This window comes from Ruditapes philippinarum, unplaced genomic scaffold, assembly GCF_026571515.1.
Source record: "Ruditapes philippinarum isolate M1 unplaced genomic scaffold, ASM2657151v2 ctg4293_1_1_1_1, whole genome shotgun sequence".
NCBI lineage: Eukaryota > Metazoa > Mollusca > Bivalvia > Venerida > Veneridae > Ruditapes > Ruditapes philippinarum.
The window spans coordinates 137,023-162,082 of record NW_026857863.1 but is presented as its reverse complement, the minus strand read 5'-3'; the positions used below and the strand labels follow the sequence as shown (position 1 = coordinate 162,082).

The 25,060-nt window shown below is 31.7% G+C and overlaps 1 protein-coding gene across 1 annotated transcript in view; it reads left to right on the top strand.

Annotated features, from left to right (window-relative positions):
- The window catches only part of LOC132751272 (complement C3-like), a 46,703-nt gene extending 24,173 nt beyond the window's left edge, over positions 1-22,530 (top strand). The window contains exons 20-41 of the mRNA XM_060741428.1: positions 454-521; positions 1,082-1,248; positions 2,029-2,250; positions 2,896-2,989; positions 3,346-3,453; positions 4,087-4,275; positions 4,720-4,819; positions 7,024-7,192; positions 7,560-7,640; positions 8,326-8,500; positions 10,745-10,917; positions 12,023-12,178; positions 12,856-13,046; positions 14,303-14,470; positions 15,454-15,541; positions 15,864-15,944; positions 16,652-16,760; positions 18,972-19,070; positions 19,657-19,767; positions 21,573-21,669; positions 21,847-21,924; positions 22,527-22,530. Coding sequence (XP_060597411.1) covers positions 454-521; positions 1,082-1,248; positions 2,029-2,250; positions 2,896-2,989; positions 3,346-3,453; positions 4,087-4,275; positions 4,720-4,819; positions 7,024-7,192; positions 7,560-7,640; positions 8,326-8,500; positions 10,745-10,917; positions 12,023-12,178; positions 12,856-13,046; positions 14,303-14,470; positions 15,454-15,541; positions 15,864-15,944; positions 16,652-16,760; positions 18,972-19,070; positions 19,657-19,767; positions 21,573-21,669; positions 21,847-21,924; positions 22,527-22,530 — 2,728 coding nt within the window. The remainder of the gene's footprint in view (positions 1-453; positions 522-1,081; positions 1,249-2,028; positions 2,251-2,895; positions 2,990-3,345; positions 3,454-4,086; positions 4,276-4,719; positions 4,820-7,023; positions 7,193-7,559; positions 7,641-8,325; positions 8,501-10,744; positions 10,918-12,022; positions 12,179-12,855; positions 13,047-14,302; positions 14,471-15,453; positions 15,542-15,863; positions 15,945-16,651; positions 16,761-18,971; positions 19,071-19,656; positions 19,768-21,572; positions 21,670-21,846; positions 21,925-22,526) is intronic.
- The last annotated feature ends 2,530 nt before the right edge of the window (positions 22,531-25,060 follow it).

Below are 25,060 nucleotides of genomic sequence, written 5' to 3'. Positions count from 1 at the left end.
AAGAGATCGACATCTATAAGTATGCGAGTTCTGAATCAGGGGCGGAAGGCAAATGACCATAAGATTCTAAAATCAATGTCCGAAATCCTTTTCACGAAGAAATGTCGTCTTGCCCGATGATCGAGCCAGCAAACTAGATTATTTTACCGATTCTGATGTTTTCCATGCCGGGAGGGGGGCGGACAACGAAAACATTCATTAAATGATAATCCTGTACGGTATATTTAGAGAAAAACATTTGCTGAACAGTTTCATTGTCAAGTTCAACATCTCTCTATTACTACAGTATAAGTTTTATATTCGATTTCTAGAAAATGAAATTTGGTGTGTTTATTGATCTGTGGTTTACATACCACACACATTCTGATTACGCTCAAAAGGTTCAAAGAGTTTGGTTACTTTTTGTAAATAGTTTTACACTTTGATAACCGTAAAACTCACTTTCAATTTTAGAAAAGGAAAAGAAAGTAAAGCATATAGTTACCCGGATTCAATAACAGAATGGATGATACAAGCTATTGGTTTGTAATTTAAAACTTTCATTGCTTGAGTTCCTTAATATTTTCTCCTTTCAAAAAATTTTAACAATGTACTTTTTATTTTAAGTGTTGCTTATCAGTGAAATTATGCTACTCTTACGTTTAAGTCAGCGTAACCATCCTGAAGATACACTCAAGTTACGTCAGTCCTATTTCTTTGAGAATTGAAATAAAACTTTGGAATTTACCTTGCCCTTCTTTCATTTTCGATGGTTAAGCAAAGCATTGCCCTGTATTTAGAAATAACTTTGTAAATATTTTCTATTGTCATTTATCATGTTATATTTTGGTGTTAAATATACATATATTTATTGCAATGTATCATATTTTGATCTTTATCTAACCTGTTTGCTCTGGTCAAAATAAACTGGGATACTGAACCGAATTTGCCGTGTCTTGGTTTAAGGACCGTAACAGGTGTCATTGAATTATCTGTGCATGATCATTTTACAAATGTTGTTGTATGATTATCTATTTCTCGACATAATAAAAGTTAGTTCAGGCAACTGAGTTGGCTAACTTTGTTTTTTTTTCCTATTAAGGAATAACTGAAAACATTGGGATGTGTATTGCTGATCCAGTAGATGTAAGAGTCTTTAGGAAATTTTTCATCCAACTAGACCTTCCATACAAAGCAACAAGATTTGAATTATTTGACGTTAAGGCTACACTGTTTAATTACGGACAGGAAAATGATCCACCTAAATCAGTAAGGAAAATACATATATCATCACTATGTCAGCTTATCAAGGTGGCGAACCAAAGTGACTTTATATTAAGGATGTTGCACTTACTCATTATTCCTCATAAACATACTCAATCAAACCGAGTCTGCAATGTTCATGTAATTTTGTTGTGATTAATGCCTCCGAGGGATCATTTTGTTTCCAGACTTTTATATTATCTTTTTCAATTCTTAAAAGTTTCTTTAAATACTATTACCGACTCTATTTGATTTCCGTAAATCATTTCTGCCTGTAAATTATGTGATGCACAAATATATAGTGAATTCAATCAATGTAAAAACTAAAAAAGCAAATGAAATAAGAAAGATTTTACAGATAGAAGGGGACAAAAGAAGAAAATATTTCTATGTAAGGGTTTAAGCTATTCTATCAAAAGAAAGTCAGTTTCATGTTTTTTAAAGGCTTGTTATTTTTCTTTTTCCCCCAAAAGTCATATCGGTTTGTCATCTTGTAATGCGCCGTTACTGTTTAATAAAGCACCGTCAAAACTGTTAAGGGGTCTGTTTCAATTATCATTTAAATAATCACTTGAGGAAATTCACAAAAGATATATATATAAATTTTAAAATCTGATCAAGTACTAATATTTATATGCTTCTGAACGAAAGTTGTAATTCATTATAAAGTTTCTTCGGAGACCTTTTCTCTGCAAACATGTCAATGTGGTTAAATTATTTGATATTGAAGTTAGATCTATTTAAAGGTGAACTTCAATTAACATTCTCCTGTGTGCTAAATTCAAGGCAAACATGTACTTGGAGGCAGTGGATGGTTTATGTTATGGTACAGCACCGGGTAAGCCCTCGCCAAGAAAAATAATTGAAGTGGGTCCAAACAGTGCCACAACTGTCCGATTTCCTTTGATACCATTGAAAGCGGGAAAATTTTCGGTGAAAATTACAGCCATCGTCACTGAAGCGGGAATGCCAATGGTTGACATTATCGAAAAAAATCTCTATGTTGTGGTATGTTATATTAAAGCTTTCATTCATTTCTATAGAACTCTCATATGAGTAGCAATAATATTTGTTCTTTTGTGGCAGTATTGTTTTCCAATTATCCTGGTATGATGGTATGACAGTAAACCGTCAGCACTGTTGTCTTTCGACAAAATAACACTCTCTTGATTAAATTAAGCAATATTAAATTACTCTAAAATTTACTATTTCACCTTATTTCATGCAATATCCCAATTATTACAGTTTTTACAACTAGTGAAATCAAGTGACATGCCTAAGAGCATTCAAGCAGATAATAACAACATAACAAATTTAAGATCGGGTAGTTGTTGTATTTTAATGTCAGTTGTCTCAATAGTGGGTTCATTTAAAGAATAAAACAAAGAATTGGGACTGAACCTGGTTGTCTTAAAAGTGAATAAGTGAGGAGATCTTTACTCTAGACCATGTAACCATTGACATTAAGAACAGAAAATCCCGTCACTTTAAAAAAGTGGTCTTAATAGCGAGTGATCTTAATTTTGGACTTGTCTTAAGTAGGGATTCTACTGTGTATGCATATTGTTGATTGCATACCTTTATATTCATTTCACACAAACAGAGAAGAAGTCTTAGAGAAGATGTCATAATACACACACATTTTATTTACAGAACGAGGGTATTCAGGAAATTATAACAATTCAAGCTTGTCTAGATCCAAACAAGCAACGTGAAGACTGTGAAGATAGCGACAGAGTAAATACAAGTATGAATAAGTAACATTATTTGCAGAAAAGTAAGGTTCCCTTCAGGGCAGCAAGTAAAATATTAACTATTGACCTGCAATACTTTTAAAAATGTCTTGTGCCACTGTTATAATTTTAGAATACAAAATATCATGATATAATCTTTATTTTTGTAGATCTTTTGAAAGCCAGCATAAATTCATATTATTCGTGTTGTCTGACGACGCTCTTTACCTACTCATTTTGGAATAAAAGCATTAATTGATTGTTTAAAGTTAATGAAAAACAAATCAATAACAAGAATACTGCAAGTTTAGGCTTTCTGATTAAACCTATTTTACAAGACAAACCGTTTTAAGGATGTTTTATTTCGCAGATGTTAAATATTCCAACACTGGACATGCACAGCAAGTATCTATAGTCGACCTTTCATTACCAAATATAGCAATCCAAGGTACCGGATCGGCTATAGCATATTTACAAGGTATGTTGTTTATAATGACGAATTGTGACAATAAACCATGGCATACAAAATTTATAGAAACCCGCATATGGAGATGGAATCATGCACTTTTATGATTGCATTTAAAAGTACTTTTAGAAATAAACTTAAGAGAATATGCGTATATAGTAATTTAAAATGCAATTATTGGGTAAACGTTAGTTGAACGTTGCATTTTGTTGTTGATTATAATATAGTGTAGAAACTGTAAATAATAAATACAAATAGTTCTGTGCCTGGGGGTGCTGAGCAATGATAATAAGACAAGCACGAAATTATTAGTCTGTCTAAAAATATTGCTATTTAAATATTTATTCGGGATACCAAATTTATTCAAAATACATTAACATGTCTTTCTTAATATAGAAAGCATACACTTCTTGACTCAGTCCTAGTTTCTACAACTTTATGTTTGTTTATATTACAGAACATATATTTGAAAATGTTCTATTGAGTTGTATAACCAAATTTGTTTTCATCTGTAAATGAGATAAGTGTCCAATAATTAAAGAAATTCCGATATGATATAATTTATGATTATCTCGCAGTTGTCTTGTATATGCATGCTTTACATTAAGCTAAACCCGCGTTAATTTATTATATAATTCATTAAAGCAAATGTCATGGATAACGTAGTGCAAACTATACTTAGCGGCGTTGATAGCTTATTCCGATGTCCACATGGTTGTGGAGAGCAGACGATTGCCACAACCGCCCCAAATGTCTACGCCATGATGTATCTGAAGCAAACCAATCAGGTCACGGCAGATCATGAGGTCACCGGCAATACTCATATTCGAGATGGTAGGAATACATTCTTTAAATGCATGCAAGGTTAAGTCATGTTATCTCCTGGCTCTTGTTGTTTTAACATTATTTGGTTTACTTAGTAATAATTCATTTACATGACAAATTAGTAATAGCAATTTGAAAGGATTGAGAAAGAAGCTTAAGAAACTATCTTTTCATACTCGTATGAAAGACTGTTTGCCATACAGATAGACGTCATTACCTGCACATTTATGTACATTTATTTTTAGTACCTTGTTATTCTGTAGCGACCACAAAGTTGTTTACATCTATTTCAGTTATTCTGTAATGTTTATCTTTTTGTTTACTAAACGGGGTGGACGGACGCAAGCCTTAACAAAAGTTTCGCCTTTTAATAAAATCAAACAAGCAATAGTTTGTTTTGCATCCTATCGTCGTACAACACTGTTCTTCATCAACGCGAATCTATCTTTGTAGGTGTAAATAGAGAGAAGAGCATGTTCCGACATTCAGATGGCTCCTACTCCTGTTGTAATAATGACAAACATACTGGCATTTACAGAGCAACAAGTGTTTGGTACGTTAAATAACATGATATATATGAAATAAATAAATATTCTCTAAGATCAATTGTTAATGAGGATGTCATATGATCAGTTCATAGCGGGACTTTGTTTCCAGATTTTTTACATAACTTTTTTTAGATATAAATATTTTAAGCGTGTTTGTCATACATCTTACCGACAAAGCTTAACTAACGAATGACCATTGGCTCAAAAATAAGCAAAAGGCCATCGCATTTCTTTAAATATCACAATGTATGAAATAAGTTCTTTTGGTGCAATCTGTTAGTTATATTTACATGCATTGCGGTAAGAAATCCATCGTAAACATTATCATCTAGGGTATTGGTATAATGGAATAGGGTCATTGATAATAATCTTCCTAAAATTTGAAGAAACTTTAATGCTGCATAAGTTATTGCCGTGATGATCAGAAGAATTTTGCTAAACCTAGTGATTCAAATATATCTTGAACACGTTTTAAAGATGTGATGCTTATTAAAAATATACATGTTTATAATGTATTGTTTTTTAAGCAGCATGCCTCCAATACTGATATTTCGACCCATCCATCATGTAGTAAATCAGTCACATATGAGACTAAATTTTGGACACCATAGCTTTTAACAACAATACTATCCAACTAAATTTAGCACAGAAAATAATACTTACGCCCTTGAACTTTTTTCATTTGTATAATCACTATAAAATAATCATGATAACAACTTGGATGTTTTCCGGAGCATAGTACTTCCTGAAGTCTTCCACTCAGAAATGAAATCCTGCAAAGATGCAAAACTCAACAACATTTAAAGTACACCGAAATGTCACAATTGAAAATGTTAGCAGTCTCAAAAGGGATGACCAGAGATGGATCACTTCAGATTTTATATAATTATTTTCCAAACTACAGCGGGCTGAGTCTATTTCCGTACCGAGGTGACAGAAGAAGATAACAGAAAATCTTCCGTCTTACTAATATTTCAAAATCTTTCTTCAAAAACAATGAAATTGAAATGACACTTTAAAATGTTCTTATTTTAACACTTTGATCGCTTTTCCGCCGACAGGGTATACTTTTTTAATCATACATTTAAGTTATTTCTGATACCACGTGATATTACAGGACAATATCGCGACCTGTGATCCAGGACGTATAGAATCCGGGTTTGTATCAAGCATAAAGTGGAAGAATAAACTGATTTGTAGTAATTATAATGACAAGTATATCGAGTTAAGCATTAACTTGAAATATGATTAGGGCCTACTTATTAACGAATATTGATCGGGCGTACCCGTATTCCGGAATTTTTGCGAATCACTCTTGTGACACGTGACCATAGTGAATAAATTGTATTTCCTATTTATAATGGCTGCAGCGCTAGAAACGCTACACAGTAAAGTTTGCATTGAAACACAATATATTGACGCTTTTGTCAACAATCTTTCTGGAATACAGATGCCAATAAATTAGTACTGGATTTATATATTAAACCTAATTAAACTAGTATTTATCGTTTACTTGGAATTTTATTTCATTTATTTTTTCATTCTACCATCTGGGGGCGAGTGGCTTTCAGATTTTCTTTCTTACGTTTTGAATAAGTGAGAATCTATTATTCAAATTATTGCATTTTTATATGAATGATAAGATGCTATGATGATATGTACAACAAAGGTAGCACTGAATTGATCGGCTTTGTTTTGACATTTTACTTTGATTTAAAAGATTTTTACAAGTTTACTTTTTATATGTGTTTAAGTAAAGAAATGATACAAATTCATGTTTATCTGCTTAGGAGATTAGACCAAGATGCAAACTATGAACTTTTGATTTAAACAAAAAAAAAAACAAAAACAAAAAAACTTATAAATCTAATTTTGAAATTTAAGTTATAACTACACTATACACTGATATATTTATTATTGCGAGACATTTGGTAAAAACTGATATGGGTATATATCAGTCAAACAGAATTCATTTCAGCCATTTTATCGCAATCACCGAAAAAAATTACGACATTGCTTCTTTGGGAAATGTAAGCAATTATTGATAATGTTTCATTCTTTCATTTCGTTTGGTTATTGCTTCTACAGTACTGTTTGATACATAAAGAATTGGTTTGTAAATTTGTTATGTCTACATGGTTAACAGACATTGATTTTCTGACGTGTATGATATGCCATTTATTATATTTATAATGTTTAATTCATGAAGGTTGACAGCGTTTGTAGCCAAAGTATTCTGTCATGCTAACACTGTTGTCGATGATCTTCTAGACGAGAAAAATGATCTTCATCCAACCATAACCTTTTTGAAAAATCACATGAACGCGAAAGGGGAATTTAAGGAGATACAAGACACAAGGTTCGGTTCATGGTTAAAGGTAATCAATTTTAAACTAGCTTCCAGAAAAGAAATTTAAAGCTATTAATTTACGTGATTGGCACTTTTGATAAAACATGATAAACCGTATTTGCAATGTCCACTAGTAAGTTTTCACCTTCCCTGAAACAGTTTTTACTTTGCTTTGTACAATTAAAATCAATAATTTTAAAGATCAGAACATTGATGATCATTTTGGAAACCTTTTGGTAGTTATAAACGCGTATTGCCCTATGACAAAATGTTCTATGATGCAAAATATGAAACTGAGATATTATAATACTATTACTAAAAGTATAAGAGTATGTTTCATTAAATTTATTTTCTTTTTGACTGATATTTAATCCAAACTTTTCTTTTATTTATAGGGAGCTACAGAAGCAGGACATACTCCTTCACTCACTGCCTTTGTTTTAATAAGTCTGTTGGAGTGTAATGTAATGCAGTCGGTATGAAAAACATTTAGTTTCATTATCATCATCATTATCATCATCATCATCATCTCTAGCACCACAACCGCCACCATGACCATTATCATCGTCGTCGTTATAATCACAATGCATATTTCTATATCATTTAAATTTAATTGTGTACAAATTTAATATAGGTGATTCATAAATAACTGGTGCAAAAGATCAGAATTGGCATTGCAAATTTTGTGTAAAATAGACCGACTTATCATTGAAGCCTCCGGAGCGACTGGTAATTATACGCATACCTTAATCATCACCTTTTTATCGGTTAGTCATATCCTTCTGGTTAGTTACTCTAGATTTCAAACTATGTTATGTTTATAACCTTCATTTTTGCTCGTGTGAAATTGTCAATTAAGTTAAGGTTCTTTATACTTTTTTAAGCTCGTCAATGATGAATTTGAACCATTATCCAGTTTGTTTCCTGGGAAAAACAATTATTGATGCTATATAAAGAAGACCTGGTCCTTCAAGGACAAAAACCATTGATCACTGTATTGATAGCCATTAGACCACCTTTCTCCTTTTGTAACGCTGATCACTCGCGTCTGTTAGATTGGCTATACATTTTACGGCAAATTTTGATGAATGGCCATTTATGTCAGTTTTAACACGTTCACTGAACTGCTTTCTACGTATCTATTGAATCCATTTCTTTCAGAGCTTAAATCATACTATTGATCTTGCAACAAAGTACCTAGAAACTTTGGACACAACTTGGCTGAAAAACAGACCGTTTGATCTTGCAATAACCACATACGCTCTTGCTTTGGCTAAAAGTGAACACATGATGACATTTAAGAACATGTTAGTGTCGATTGAAAAGTCAAATGGGAGTAAGTACAATAATTGTGTTGCCATGTGTCAAAATTTAATTTATCAAGTGTAACTATATAACCACATCTGAATATTTTAAGATTAATTCGAGAAATCATGAAAAGGAAAAACCATAGAATAATTATTTTGTTGATTATAGCATTTACTTTTTATGATTGTCAAAGCGTTAACAATGCATTTACCTACTGTAAGTAGTTTCTGATCAGATATTCTTTTTATTTTCTGTTGGTCCAGACTAATATTACTCGGTACCTTAATTATTTGCCTATTTAAACTGGTCCTTTGGTTAAATAAATTTGTGCTGAGCAATCGACCTACAATAAAATTGTGTTAACTAGTTTTGTTACCTACACACAACTTATCCCTCAACAAGTATTTCATCTAAACTTTACACTCAGGTATCATCAGTACCAAGTCTAATAGAACAGGTTTATGATTTTAAACAAAGATACGACCCTTTAATACTTTAATAAATAAATTTGTCCGGACTACTTCTATTATACATGTACTATTTATGCATTTTGAATGAAATTTTACATGATTGAATAGATTTTCAAGTTCTTGCGCATATGCAACGTTTTTTTTCGGCCGAAGGCCGTCTGATTTCACCTTGACTTTTGCTAAAATTAACAGTTAAGAAATGAATATGGGCAGAATTTTCATTGGTCATTTTAACACTAATAGCCTGTTCGATTAGAAGAGCTCGTTATAGGTAGAGGTATGTTCGATTGCGTGATGGAAAAAGATATAAGTCAGAATAAATATAAAACAAAATAATGATATTTTCTAGATGTTTCTTTTCAATAAATATATGAAATTAGATATGACAGATGGCCTCTTTGATACTTTTGCGTTCGATTGGGTTTCACTTATAAGCTGTTCTAGTCATTATATTCTCTTCTCGAACCGGGCATTAGACGATTGAAACGAACTTTCGACTAATTTACAGATGCAAAATTCTCCGTGGAATTAGTGTACAGTATCTGTTAAATCTTTGCTTATCATAAATTCCTATTCAAATCAAATTCCATTGTGATTAAAATAAAATAATGTAAGTAATAATGTTAAAATCTAAGATGCCAATTAATAGGGAAACACATTGCGGGTAAAAATGAACTAAAATAAAACTATTGAGGACGAATACAATGTTCTGTTTGCGGTTAACATGGTTAGTAGTAGCTTATCATATGCAAGTTAACAAGTTTGACTTCGGCCGGGTATCTTTTTAAGGATACTTTTGTTTCTCTTTGGCTTAGATAGAAAGGGTTTTGCTCGTTAATGAATTTTGGATCGCCTGCTACACAGCAGTAGTAGTACACCTTCATTAACATTTAATAGACTGAGTTGATAATTACAAATTCTAGTTTTGGCCCGTTAATGTTTTCGGTTATTCTAACATTATCCATATTACAGAAAGCACTCAAATATCAAATCCGCCCAATCACACCAAAATAATTAATTATGCGTGATTATCACGCGATACATGTGATCACTGTTCGATTTTGTTTCACAAAAAGGAGATAAGTAATGCTTTAGCTCTGTTGCATCCTTGCATGTATGTGTCTTGAACAGATGAACAACTTTAATCTTGTATATTAAATTATAAATATCTAAATGTTTTCTTTTAATGAACCATTAAATTGATCATAAACAAAATTAGTATGTAGTATCTTTAACTGATAATTTTTATTTTGGTTAAAATAAAAGAATAATATATTTATTTTCCCTTTAAACTATTTATTTTCCTATTTATTAAACTTTAACAAGGTTATATTTCATTTTCCTTTACTCATGAATCAATGCATGGATCAACTTCCAACTTGAATTAATGCATATTTCTTTTACGTTTTGTATTTAGGCTCTGCGTTTTCATTAATTTGGAGAAAAAGATGCTACGCGTATTCTTTTGCCCGATTTTTTATGTGTACAAAATCAATTATATTAAACGAACTGTGCCTCGTTAGCCAATGAATGGGTATTTCTAATGGTTGTTGTTAAATGTTGTTGTTGTATCTATTAACCTTTAAGGTAGACATAGTTACTGTGCCACCTTGAACCTCACTAGACAGATGCATCCTCTTTCCTATAGAAACGTTTGATTGAACTCGCTTTAAAAGTCAAACAAAATTGTAATAGAAGGTCATTAGTGATATAAAATAAGAAATTAAAAAAGAAGGGTAACTTTACAATTTAAAACATTGTGCTGGGTCATTCTTTTATATGCTATTCATTTTCAATTGCAGAAAATATTTACTGGGCAAAACCTGGCAATAGTGCGACAGATGCTTATGCTGTTGAAACAACGGCTTACGCTCTTTTGGCAATGTTGAAGTTTGATGACATGGCGAAGGCTGCTCACATTGTACGATGGCTGACATCGCAACAAAATGCACAAGGCGTTTTTAAAAGCACACAGGTACTTACAATTTTTAAACGGAAAGACATTTGGAACGTGGAAAGTTATGTAAAGTCGAAGAAATAGATGTAAAAGACGCAAAAATAATAGGTTTTATACTGAAAATATAAAGTTTAAGGAAATTGTGATTAGATTTAATTTCATTGAATAAAACAAATGTGCACTCCAGTCTGATCAGGACTTGAATCCGATACATTCCTATTTTTCACAGATCTCTATCTATTGAAATACCTGACTGCTTAAACATTTCTTAGAGTTAGTGAACACTTTACATTGTTCTAAATATTCTATAACATAATAAATATATTGCGTATTAATGTTTTTTTTATTTATGATAAGAAGATATTATAGTTTTAGTAAGCAATGTAGAACACTTTTTATGCCCCCACAATGTGGGTGCATATAGCGTTGCACTTGTCCGTCCGTCCGTCCGTCAGTCCGTCCGTCCGTCCGTCAGTCCGTACGTCCCGAAATCTTGTGAACGCAACTCCTCTTAAACCGTATGGCAGATTTTGCTTAAACTTACAGGGATGAACAACCTTAATGTGTAGATGGTAGTAAATGAAGGAATTTTTGCTGCAACCAAATTTAACAGAATTATGTGCCTTTGTTGATTTTTTCACTATATACTATGTAGAAATTTTGTGAACGCAACTCCTCTTAAACGGGATGGCAGATTTTGCTTAAACTTCCAGGGATGAACAACCTTAATGTGTAGATGGCAGTAAAGGAAGGAATTTTTGCTGCAACCAAATTTAACAGAATTATGGCCCTTTGTTGATTTTTTCATTATATACTATGTAGAAATTTTGTGAACGCAACTCCTCTTAAACCGGATGGCAGATTTTGCTTAAACTTCCAGGGATTAACAACCTTAATGTGTAGATGGTAGTAAAGGAAGGAATTTTTGCTGCGACCAAATTTAACAGAATTATGGCCCTTTGTTGATTTTTAGTTTTCAACTTGTGGCACATGTAGTTAAAAAAATATTTGACCTAGAGTCATAAGATTGACAGAACAGTGACGTGTGGGGGCATCCGTGTCCTATGGACACATTTCTAGTCATTTAAGACTTACATTTGTTTTCACTATTTTAATTTGATAGGACACTGTGGTTGGTCTGCAAGCACTTTCCCAGTACAACATCAGGACGTTCTCGCCGTCTGTAAACCTTAAAGCGACATTTACCGCAAATGATTGGAAAGGACAACAATTATCACTGAAAAATGAAAAGTTTAAACTACAAAAAATTTCTGACAAGGTATGATGGAAACAACTTATTTGTATTGCGGTATTATAAAGAAAAAAAACGAATGAAATATTCAGCTTCCGCTACATAATTTATGTACATAACGATGATTACCAAATACAAATATCTTGTATCTATTAATATATTTATTTATTTGGTTGGTTTAGGTTTAATGTTGCACCAACACATTGAATGAACTATGGCGAGCTTCCATCTTTATTGGTGAAGGCGAACGGGTACGTCAGTAGAACCAACAAGGTTCTGTAAGCTAACTGGATAACAGTCCCAGACTGGATTCGTGTCCATAGTAAAGCGGCCATGGACGCCTCTTTGAATACATATAAAATAATATTTGCTTAATAATGCAAAAGACGAACATTCAAGAATCGTTTATATGACTTTCATTAAATGCGTTCACTGCATCTATGGTCATTGCTTACTCATGTACACAGATACTAAATGAATTAAAGGTGACCATAGTATGTTGCTGAAGAACGGTACTTGCGTATGTTAAGACATAAGTGACGTTTTGCTAGTTTTGTCTCTAGATATCATTTTTTTTTCGAAAGTGAAAGCTTTGTAGCTGTTAATTGTAAAAATTGACAAATATCTAATTTGTCTTTCTCTGCTTGTTTTTTCTTCTTATTGGCATTTTTATGATTAAAACACTGTTTAAATTTTTATTAAAGTTGCCAGTTGAAAAGGGTGACAGTAAATTGAACGTGTTGGTGACTGGTTCATCTGGAAGTGGAAGAATGAGGATTGAACTACGTTATAATCGACCTGCTAAGAGCAACGAAACTTGCCCGTTTAATATATCAAACATTGATGTGGGCGACGTATACAAACCCCTGAGTGATCGAAATATATCCAAACTTGGGTAAAGCTTCACTATTTAGTAACATGACTTGTAATTTATTGGCAATTTTAAGCATCATTTTGCAAGAAAATGTTTTGCGTTCTCAAAGTATGGCCGGTAACTTTAGACCCTATTTCTATTTGTTATTTCTACTTCTTTTCTTCTTTAAACTTCTTAAAATAGCTTACTCGTTTCTAAATAAACCGTCAAATATTTATATATTAATTCAATATTAATATTATAGAATTATAGTTAAAGCAGCTTGTTTAGACAAGCACCGTATTGACACGGAAATGCTATTTTAGGGTTGATGAGCATTTGCTCCTTTAATTTTTGGAATGAAATAAAATGTCTTGAGTCAATTTGAAACAATAATCAGTAAGCTTGTAAATATAAATCATTCCTCATCGCTGAGTCTTTTGTAAGTATTTTGTCGGCATCAATCCATATGCAGATCTTGAATTTATATCCCAAACTAAAGTTTGTCGCAATTAAGCATTTGTAAGTATATTCAAGTTTCATTTGTATCACTCCTGTATGTCTTACTCAATGCAACATGGTAATGCTTTTCTAAAATATGAAATGCACTGGACATAATGATCATTTAAGAGGCTATCCCGTTTTATACAAGGCAGAAACGTTTGACTGATTATATATTAAATTACAATACTGGACGCACAAAATTAAGCTGTTCAATATGTAAAATATTGCATTTTATTCGGGTTAATTTCCTCACACAGTTCAAAGAATTATATATTAAACGAATTTATCATTATTTCATCGTTGATATCATTTATCTGACACTCCGTGTGAAGTACATTTTTAATTCGTTTATATTTAGTGGTGTTCTGATACATGCATACAAGTAATGCTTATCCTTGTTGCTCTCTGTATACGGTCTTTACATTCTAAATGGCTTTTATGTTTATGTTTTGATATACGGAATCGTCCTCTGTATTATTGTGAACAAAACTTTCGTCTGTGATCATTTTCCTACACCTCACCAACTTCTCTCCATTTGTGGTCCTTCTCTTGTCCCTCACACCGTGATATCTTCCATCTTTGATCAAATATACCCTGTTTAATTATCCCCCGTATGTTAACCGTTCTCTAATAACCTCTCCAATACCCTATTGTCTGTGATCCATTCTCTAATACACATCCTCACTCACCTCCGTCTGTGGTTTCTTAATTTATACACTAACTCTCGTCACCTCTTCTGTAATCCACACCTCCCTGACGCTGCGACGTCTGCAAACGTTCTTTTTTTATTAAAGGAAATGTGACGTGTGCGGCACATGTTATGCTAATCCTACAGTACCGAACTATAATTCGCTCACAACAAAGGCTCCTGTTATTGTAAATATACCGAAATTTGGGAGGAAAAAAAGGCAAGCTCAAGCCAATCTTGAAGATAACATGAAGTGTATTCGATTCAGTGTAAGGTGAGTTCTTTTTATAAATCAGGAAATAGGTTTGAATTGAGTTCATTGTCGTAAAATATTGCAAGAATCAGAACCGACAAGACATATTGATTCGACCATGTATACCACTATATGAACTTATCTGCCGATGTTCATTGATGATTTCGAATGATACCATTGTCCAGCTTAATTGAATTAGTTAAATAATGCTTGAATTGTGCTTGTTGTTGTTTAGACGTTAACTGCATATATCGCTACCGTTTATGAAGAGGCCCGTTTATGAAGAGGCTTAATCAAATTGAGCTTGGAATAATATTCAATTTTAGGTCTGTTGTGGTACATTCAGGTTTCCCTCTTTAACTTTACTGAGTATTTCTTTTAAATATGCAAGTGTTAGGATGGTTTCTTACGGTAAACATTATTTATTGTAAATTCTATTTCTATTCTGATATGCAAAATGAAAATAACTATTGAAATTTGTTGAACTAAATTCAATGGACAAGAAATGTACTTGTTGTCATTGTTATAATTGTCGTCTATCCTGACATTTGGCGACGCGTGAATGCACATTCTATTAATATTTGTATAAATAACGTTCTCTAAGCAATGTCTTTTAATACAGAAACAGTGGAAATAACTTAAGTATATTTTCTGAAAGAGGTATCAAAAACAGCATGAAACATTCATGTAACAAGTTTTATGTGCGCTTGCGAATAGTAATACGTGAGTTATGTAGTATACAGATTGAACTGCATTATGTTTCGATAACTGAGACGCTTTACTTTTATCATATAATTATTATAATATTTTATGATATGCAAAGTAGTTTCGTAAATGGCTAGTATAGTTTGTGTTTTAATTGCTTTTGTATAGTCATTTCAAAATCAAACGAACCTAATTAAACTCAGCATTTTAATTCTTTAGAATATAAATAAAGTAATGATTAAGCTTTATAGCTTATGTAAACTGATATTAAGTTTATTTTGTATAAATTTTCTTTAAAGTGCACTTCCGGGCAACAAGCATGGGATGTCTATGATATACTTCAACTTGGAAACTGACGTCACAGTTCTAAAAGAAGATATGGAAAAAGTAAAACAATTTTTGATGTTCGGAAAAATCTTTATATTTAAGTATTTTTTTATATAATTGCGTAAACGGTGATACTCCTATTATAAAACCCAACAATTAATTCATCATAGAATCATTTTTGTCTCATTTGGCAAATTGTGTTAATACTTTCTCACCTGCTTGCCGTATTTTTTGTAATTGTATCACTGACTATCACTGACTATAGCTATTATCTTAACAAAATTTTCTTACTTACTGTTGTTATTGTTTTACTTTGGGCTTTACCTCTATATACAAATTAACCACTTGTAAAACTGAATTATTTTACTGGGCATTGCTTCAGATCATCAGAGACAACGACAATATGGATGACTTTGAGATGCCAACTAATGGTAACGGATTGGTTGTGTTTTATCTAAACACGGTGATTATTGATATTTAATTACATACAATTGTATTTTTCAAACGTTTGATATATCATTTTGTAAAATATCTGGGTTTTATTTAATGTCATGTGCTCTCAATAATGAGATAAAGAAAAAGAAGAAAAAAACATACAAAAATACATGTCGCGGGCTGGCTGCGTCTGAAGGTTGTGTGAACCTGAGGCAAAGGTGTTGATTAGCCATCGCCTTATAAGACTCACTCCTTTATTAATTGATATATTAAATAGTTGATTAATTAATTAATCAATTAATTAAAGGAAAATGGTGAAATTAGAAATTGCAAACATCCACAGATGTGTTCATATAGCGGTTATCATGGAACCTCAATTTGACACTAAGTTCGATTCTATGAAAAGCGGCATGTGGTCCCTAAACGAGAAAACAATGGGCAGACTTAACAAAATAGAATTGTGAATTTTGAAAGGGGATCAGACATATCCGACAAGTCTGACAAAATAGAACTTTGCTGTTTTGTTTGTTTGTTTTATTTGTGTTTGTAAATGAGACTTATTGGCATGGAGTAAAATGCCGACTTTTATAAACTTTGTAGACAGCTATTATGATTTCATTTACTTTCTGTTGTTTAGACATAAAAAACAAATCACATTAATGTTACTTTAAATAACATAACATATTTTACACCTCACTCTCTACAAACAATTTATATAGGATATTTATTTCACAGCTGACGTCAAAGAGAAACGACTTTGTGTTCCGGCTCGTGGATGATTTTGAAGGTGACAAACTGTCACGTCAACCTGTCTCTGTAGATGTGTTCGATTACTATGATCCAGGTATAATTTTTTGATTTCTTTGTACTGAGCGGTTACCGTCGGGTTTTCCATTTCATTTTTATTTGTTTGGGTGGTCAGGGTCTTTGATTCTTTATAAATATACATGCTTATAGTAAGCTCCAGGATTATTTACATCTGTGTTAAACAACAGTTAAAGTCGTTACAAGCCCTAATTTAGAATAATATGGCTTTCTTCAGGCCGTTCACATATAAATTCACTATGGCTGAAGGGTTTTCGCGCTCGCTTAGGAAGCGAGAGGTCTGGTGTTCAAATCCCAGTAAAGGCAACTCATTTTTTTTTTCAAATTGTTTAAGTCAAATAAACATTGGATTGAATATCAGTGTTGCAATTAGTCTAATAGCCAATTTACTTCAATTAAAATGCTGGAAAGCATTGGTGGCACTATACATATAATCTCACAACCTGTACCTTTCTTACATTCTGAGACCCGAACAAATTCAGCGCCTTCTGTGCTTTGATTTTGTTCTTTGTCAGTTTTGGTTTGAATAGCGCCAGAAACTTTAGCACTTCATGATTCCATTTGTTCCTTCGTTTTGTCAAATCTCCACACAAGTCAAAGGATCCTTGGAGTACAAAAACATCATTCTCAAATTTTTACTAGTAGTAAGTATTAGGATAGAGAAATTAATTATAAGGCAAATTATTGTGACAACATGTCCTGTAAATAATAACTTTACAGCATGTAAGTGCAAAGCAGTATTAACTTCATAAACACATCTGGAAAAGATGGAAATACTTGTTTATTTTTCTTTTACTTTGGAAGGTGTTTTTTAAAAGTGAAACTGATGATATGAAACATATATATTCCATTTGGGTGTATATAATCGCTGGTTCTTGTACGTGTCTTCCATACTAGTTCAAGTTTCCCACTCATCTTGGCAACAGTTCAAATATAGTTTCAAATAATAAAGACATACTTGTCATTTCTGTTCTCCTGTTTCGTTAACGAGGTAATAATTTTTTGTATTTTGATATCTTAGAACACTGTGTGTTCTTAAACTTGTTTTATATTTAAACACGATTTATTCTTAATGTTTGAGCTTACTTCATTGTTAGAGGGTATTAGCTTTGTATTTAAAACCATCGAGTTGTTCATACATTGTAATCAAAGAGTAATTATGGCTCATATTATTTATATTTCTCAAAAACTATTTATTTTTATTCATTTGGTAACTTGTTTAAGGTCCAACTGATTACTGCTTGTAATATACATTTAGTTGAACAATGTTTAGCTTCTTTTCACAATTGGCAGTTGGTATAACTATTAAAGTTAATAAATTCTAAAGAAGTGAAAATACTACCTTATTTACATATTGCTACCTTTATGACACATGAACACTGTTTTGCATGAAATTTTTAAGTTTATGCACTATAACTGTCTTTGAAAATGGACAGTTTTTGGTATTGTTCTTATTTAATACATAATACATTGGTTGATGAATGGATTTGGAAATTTAGTTACTTACATTGAACGCGTCGTTGTTTTGCAGTCTTTGTTGTCGTTTAAGTTTGTATTACTAGTCCATGAATGAAATGAACAATTCGAATAATTATCGCTGGACTTTTGATAGATTTTAAGTGATATTTTGATATGAGTTGGCAATTGTATGTGTTTTTTTCCCTGATGTAAGGAAAGATTACTCTAAAGGTGTATGCCTCGGTATAAGACAAAATAGTTCAAGAAAATCAAACTTGACAAAATTGTTCTAAGATTTATAGGAAAGTAAAACTATTCAAGTGATAATTGTAACAAAATGTTACAAGGGGAAATAATTCACATAACCAGTGATGTATATTAAAGATTCATGTTTATTTATGTTTGGGAATAATGGCCTTGTCTCACATAACTTGGTACGGCCGTCATTAGCTGTAACGAAATACTGTCTTTAGCCGAACCGCAAATACTATAAAAAATATTCCTCATATAACCTGTTCTATAACAATATTATGTGCGAATGATTTTTTATTTTTTATTGTAAGTGTTGTTTACAATGTGTACATACACTGTATATCACTTTCTTTGATCTAATTTCAATACTTACTATAAAATACATTTTCAAAAGAAATTTTCTTCAAAATTAGCGCATGAATCAGGAGGCATGCTGCTCTTAGAGGAACTCTATATATTTCATCACTTACAAAAAAAAACTTCAATTCAGCTAATGATTTAATTGATTGATCTCTTGCAGATAAATATTGTCGCAAGATATATGGAACAGGTCCTAACAAAGGTGCAGCTGTGGACTACAAATGTGATTCTAAAAACAAACAATGTAAATGTCTGCAAAGTAAGTAAACTATTGTAGTAGTTTAGTTATATTTCATTGTTGTTGTTGCTGCTGCTGTTATTTTTCTTTTTTCACCAAGTTTTTTTTACCAAATTTTGCCACGAAAAACTCTGCTTACAAGATTTTCATAGATCGGATTGGCTTAAACAGCGGGACATACTCACTTTCTCCTATACAACATTTTGGCTACGTTTTCCATGGCAATTTAACACATTTCAATGTCTAGTGTTTGTGCCTTGACCACTTTTTACTAAAACGCTATTTTGAAAACTTATATATTTTAGCTAAAACAAACCACGAGATAAGTATGTATATATGTTGTTAATAAAATGTGTATGATATATTATCCAATACGGCATAGTTTTAAATAGCAGATAATAAAAATATTGTTATAGAAAAAGATATTATTTGTCTTAGACTATAAAAATCTGAGAAAATGTTAACATCCAAATGTTACATTTCTATTTTCTTTTTTATATAATTTCTGAAATATTCATGGGAAATGTGCTTATTGTTGATCAATGCTCTTGAGGGTATCAGTTCCACGCCGAAGGGATATTTCATATAATTTTATTTTATATTACAGGTTCTTGTGCAGTCTCAGTTGATAAAGAGATTTTGAACTTGCTTAAGAACGGACGAAAACCAGCCATCAAGTTGCTTCAATACACATGTAACGTGGATAAAGCAAACTATGGTTTGTCTATGAATTACAGTACCATTAAGTTCGCATTAATTAAAGAAGAGTGACGTTTACACGTGTAAAAGTACGATGTTAAAGGGACACCATTGAGGGTTTTAGATATGACGTACTGTACTAGAAATATCTATTTCTCTATTTCGAGATGAACGGTTTTTTTCTATTTTTTGTATTGTTTTTGTATAGGTCTTAACCAATAATTTGTGTCGAACAATTGCGATATTTCGCTCTTTTCGTAAGTAGCAGAATGATAGTGTAATTGTTATAATTGCATATGCAGCTTTAGTTATCCACACGAGACGATATAATTTTGTACCAAAATCAATAAAGATAAGCTTTCTTCCTTCACCAAAAACAAAAAACCAAACATAATATTGACATCTTTTATCGAAGAAGTCCATATAATATCTTGCTAAAAGATATGTAGAGAAAAAAAATTCTTTGCAGCTGTATGATAAGTAGAATTTCTGGATTAACGTGCCTTGAAAAATCACAAATCATAATTGCAAATTGAGAGTTTGAGTTCAATATTACTGATATTTTTACCTTTAAATTTAAAAACAAAACTCTATTAAATATGTTTTATACCTGAGAATAGATGATAATGGAACAACTTAGATGATATTCTTTTTAAAACCAACATTTCCCTCTTGATGATTTAATCAGAAAGAAAACCTTCCGAAATTATTATATTACATCGTATCTTTCAACAATATAACAAACATTTCTTTTAGAAATATCGTTTCAAGGAGTTGAATACAATAAAGTTTGTTTTGCACAATATAAAGATACAGACTCAAAAGTGAGTTTTCCTATCAAAGTCAAGCAGAATCTTTAAGCTAGCAATACACTTAAATAAGACTTCTTACGTTAGGTGTAGTTTTCAAAAATACAGCCATTCGGGCCCTTTGTATTATAGTTCCTGTAACTAATACCTGTGTAAATAAAAGGTAGAATGAATTAAGATGAAAGCAAACATTTATTCATTCGCCAAAGAAAATTATATAAATAGTGTTTTTTTATCACTCTCATTTAAAGTAGACAGAAATTCGCTAAAACGAACAAGAAATTGATATTATGATGTTATTATACATTGTTGAGTCCAATAATTAATTCTACTGGACAGGTACACAACTGTCAAACCTATATCGTGAACGGCGTAATGTATAATGACCTTATTTCACACCATTTTCTCTGACAATTTGATAAAACTTTGTTGCTTCAAGTACAATAAAGATATGATATTATTTTTGGACTGGAGTACGATATGTTTCTCATATACATGTTGACAGTATGTACTCAGGAAAAAATAACAAAGCTTTATGGGGTATACAATATGTATTTGGTATTTGAGACGATAAATTGATATCATTGGTACAGTGCTTTTATAAATGATATTCAATTGAAGAAACGTTCACATGTTGTATGATCAATCTACCGGTCATTGAGGCAAAGAAACGTTTATCGTACATTTATCAAATAACGTGTATAACGTTATAAAATTATTGAAATTATTACGATATATAATCTGAACAATTTTTGGGGGTTTTTTTGTTGTTGTTGTTGTTGGTTTTTTTTTTTTTTTTTTTTTTTTTTTTTTTTTTGTATGAAACAGAAATTATTGATATATTTGCAATCAAGGACAACAGTAGCTTAAAGTACAATATAAACTGTGTTTTTATGTATAAGACAATAATTATTATTTATACGTTATTGTATGTTAATGTAATAAAGTGTTAGATATGTAAAAAATCAAATGATCAATTCCAAGATAACACTGATTATATTTTCTTTGTTTACAGCCGATATAATCAAAGTTACAAGTATATGGTGGAAGAACGATACTGATTCTAAAATACCAAGGGCATTAACTGAAGTCAACTACTTACTATACCCCAGGTAAGTAAGCAATCATTTTTTTTGTGAACTTTCGAAGGATTCTTATGCTTGTGTTTAAAGTATACTATGTCAAAAAATACAAGTTTGATCTTTCACTTTTAGGCAATAATATGTAAAGTCATGTAATAAATTATGTTTTTGTACTATGCTAAATATTACAAATATTTTATAATAAAGGTGCCAAACAACATGCAAAAGGCGACGAATTGACACTGTTCTGGAAATCAAGTTGTCATTTTCCAAACCTACAGAAAGGTAAACAATACCTCATCATCGGAAAAGACGGCTATAGAGGAAAAGATGTAGATGGAAACGACAAGTAAGTTGAAATTTGGTTACGCAATAGCTAGCATAGTAGGGGATAAATCCCGTTTAAACTTGCATGTAATATAAGTCTAAGTTTGTATACATCATGTGTTCGTGGAGGCTACTTTTCGACAATTAGTTACTATGCTTTATTTATAGCTTATAAAGACCAAATTAGCGAAATAAATTCATTTCAATTTTTACAGACTTTAGCATTGAACAGTTAATTGTTTTCTAGGTACATTTTAGATAGCTCGCAAAAGCATTCGTTCTCAAGTTGTATTGGTTAAAGCAACTTACAACCGAACGGTTATAGTAAATGAATACAATAAAGGAGTACAACACTAGAAACCCTAAGACTGGATTCAGTTGTAAATAGGTGCTCAGAACTAAATAATATTAAAAATACATGTTCAAGCTCTACAAACTATCATATGAATGTCTTATAATTTAGCAATTCTAAAACATGTTTGTTTTTATTTCTTCAATCAGGTAAGTTACATAAAATGCCTGTTTTTCTGATTGACAAAATTTTCTTTTTTGTATTGTAGATAATGTACCCGCTATGGGTTTTCCACTTTTGATCGAAAATGAAAGGAAATTGAGAAATGTTGTAATTGCTTACAAAAAATTTATCGGGAGGAAAGGTTTGTTTTGTTGAATAATAAATCTGAACTTTAGTGAATGAACTGCCTGAAGGGGGCTTCATATTCTTTTTTCCGGTTTCAATATGTCCACCAAGAGAAATGGGAAGGTGATTTATATTGTGAGGTTATATGCGTTTAAAAGTCTGATTGTGAAAACTTCTATAATCTACTACACGCTAAAATCTGATGTGAAATTATTACAAATAAATTATTTTAAACAATTGGTTTGTTTTGAATTAGAATAAAGTTAGTGCATGTGTTTTCACTATTGAGATAACTCGGAAACAAAAAACAAACAAGTATATTGAAGTTCCCCTGGAAAATGGCACTGTAAAAATTCCAAAAATTGGATAAAGCATCATTCGTGTGTAACGTAAATTATCTGCCCATTCAAACTTTTTTTACATTCTTGATTTTAGTGCTCTCTGATTGAAACAGTATTGTAGATATGACCATGTACCTTGGCAAACATATTCTCAATAAATAGTATTGAGAAAAATGTCCGACTTATTTTTTTATTTCTCGTTTATTTTGTTAGCCCAACATTATACATATTTCCGAGGTTTTAAGTTGGAAGGCTGAAATTATTACCAGTCTACTGGGGCATTTAAGGACAACAATGCCTTTCCAGATGAACAAAATATATTTAAGAAAAATTAACTCCATTGATAAAAGCTGTGCTTAAAATAAAGAGAACTAGAACGCTTCATAATGTTTATTTACAAAAAATGGGCCCAGATGTTTTCATAAAAGGAGGACCGTCTCTTATAACAAGTCATTACTAGTAAAAAGAAAAATCATTAATTTCATTATTAATAAAAAACAAAATGCATAAAAATGTTACCTTATAAAAGTCTGCTGGAATGTGTTTCGGCAAAGTTTGTTACAAGACTTTCGATTGGTTTAGAGGAAACTATCTTCTTTGTCCTAATTGGCGAAAGGTGTTAATTTCATTTCTTAATATTTATATGTACAGCTTAATCGTGGTAGAACTAATGTTTGCATATAAACAAACACACATTTCACAGAGACATAGCTATGTCGAAAATTCGTCAGTGATCTCGAAAAGTATGTTTCTTGTTTATCTTGTGCAGATGTTCTACTCCGCGCGTCACTTGATATATGTGAAAACATCAAATAATATGATTTTAGCCTCAGTGGAGTATTGTCTGCGTTTGGGCCTCAGGGGAGTTCCTTTAATACGATTAAGTCAATAATATATACAATGTATTTGACACTGGGTAGGGCTTAATCTTATGTTGAAAGAACTTGTTGCCTAACCCATATGTATTTTGATATATACTCATTGTTTGTGTAATATGTTAGTAAACAAGTATTTAATGCGATAAACTATGTTTAAACTAATGTATATGACACAAGAAAACAATTCTTTGTATTAAAAAATGATAGGTGTGAATAAACATTAACTGTTTCAATTTATCAAGTAATTTTTTCTTTGCTTTTGTTTTTTTGCCTTTTGTATGTGAGTACATGTTCTACACAGTGGGCATGTAACATACGATATATAAGTGTATTGGTTGACTAAGAAATAAGAAAAAAAAACTAGATTTGTTGTATGAAATTCTTGATGTTTCAATCTACTCGTATTGTTAAGAGCATACACGCACCTTTATATGCGCGTTCGTGTGTGCGTGTGCGTGTGTGTGTGTTACGTGCATGCATCTATGCAAACGAATATACAAGTAGAGTATATCTAAAACATTTTTCGGAAATTCTTTTTTATCTAAAGACTAGAAATTTAATTAGCTTCATCATCCTGAGAAGACATGGACACCAAAAGTAGGAGCTTATAAAGGCAATCTTTAAATGTTTATATTCGTATATATTTTTTTCGGAAATTGATGTCGTAAGAGAAATAAGTTAAGGGCATTTTCATAGGAACACAAAACTGTCTCAGTTTGGTTTCAGACTTGGCGCTTTCTTGGGTGTTTTAAAAACACAATTCAGATTTCTCTTATTTGATGGATAATAGTTGTCTCTACCAATTATCAATAATTATTAAATGAAAGGTTATGGTTGTTTCATGCGCTGGTATACCCTATACCGTTCATGAAAGTAATGTGTTGAATAGTTGCATTGAGGTCAGGAGCCAACAACAAATTATTAAACGTGTAAACACATCTGTGACATTGAAATCACGTAGTGTTTCATAAAGGCTAGGGGAATATTTCTCCACTTCTAAATAAGGCTTGCTCGAGTTCAAGCAACTCCTTCTGCCTCCCAAGTCACCAGATCTAACACTTGTGGGATGACTTGAATACGCGTGTGAGAGAAAGCGACCCGTTGCCCCTCGCAATTTGATTGAACTTGAACAAGCCCTTGTTCATTAACGGATAAATGTGTGATAAGAGGTGTTTACGCGTTATTATAGCCACGGGAGGGCACAAAAATTTTCAAACTGGTTGAAATACAAAATA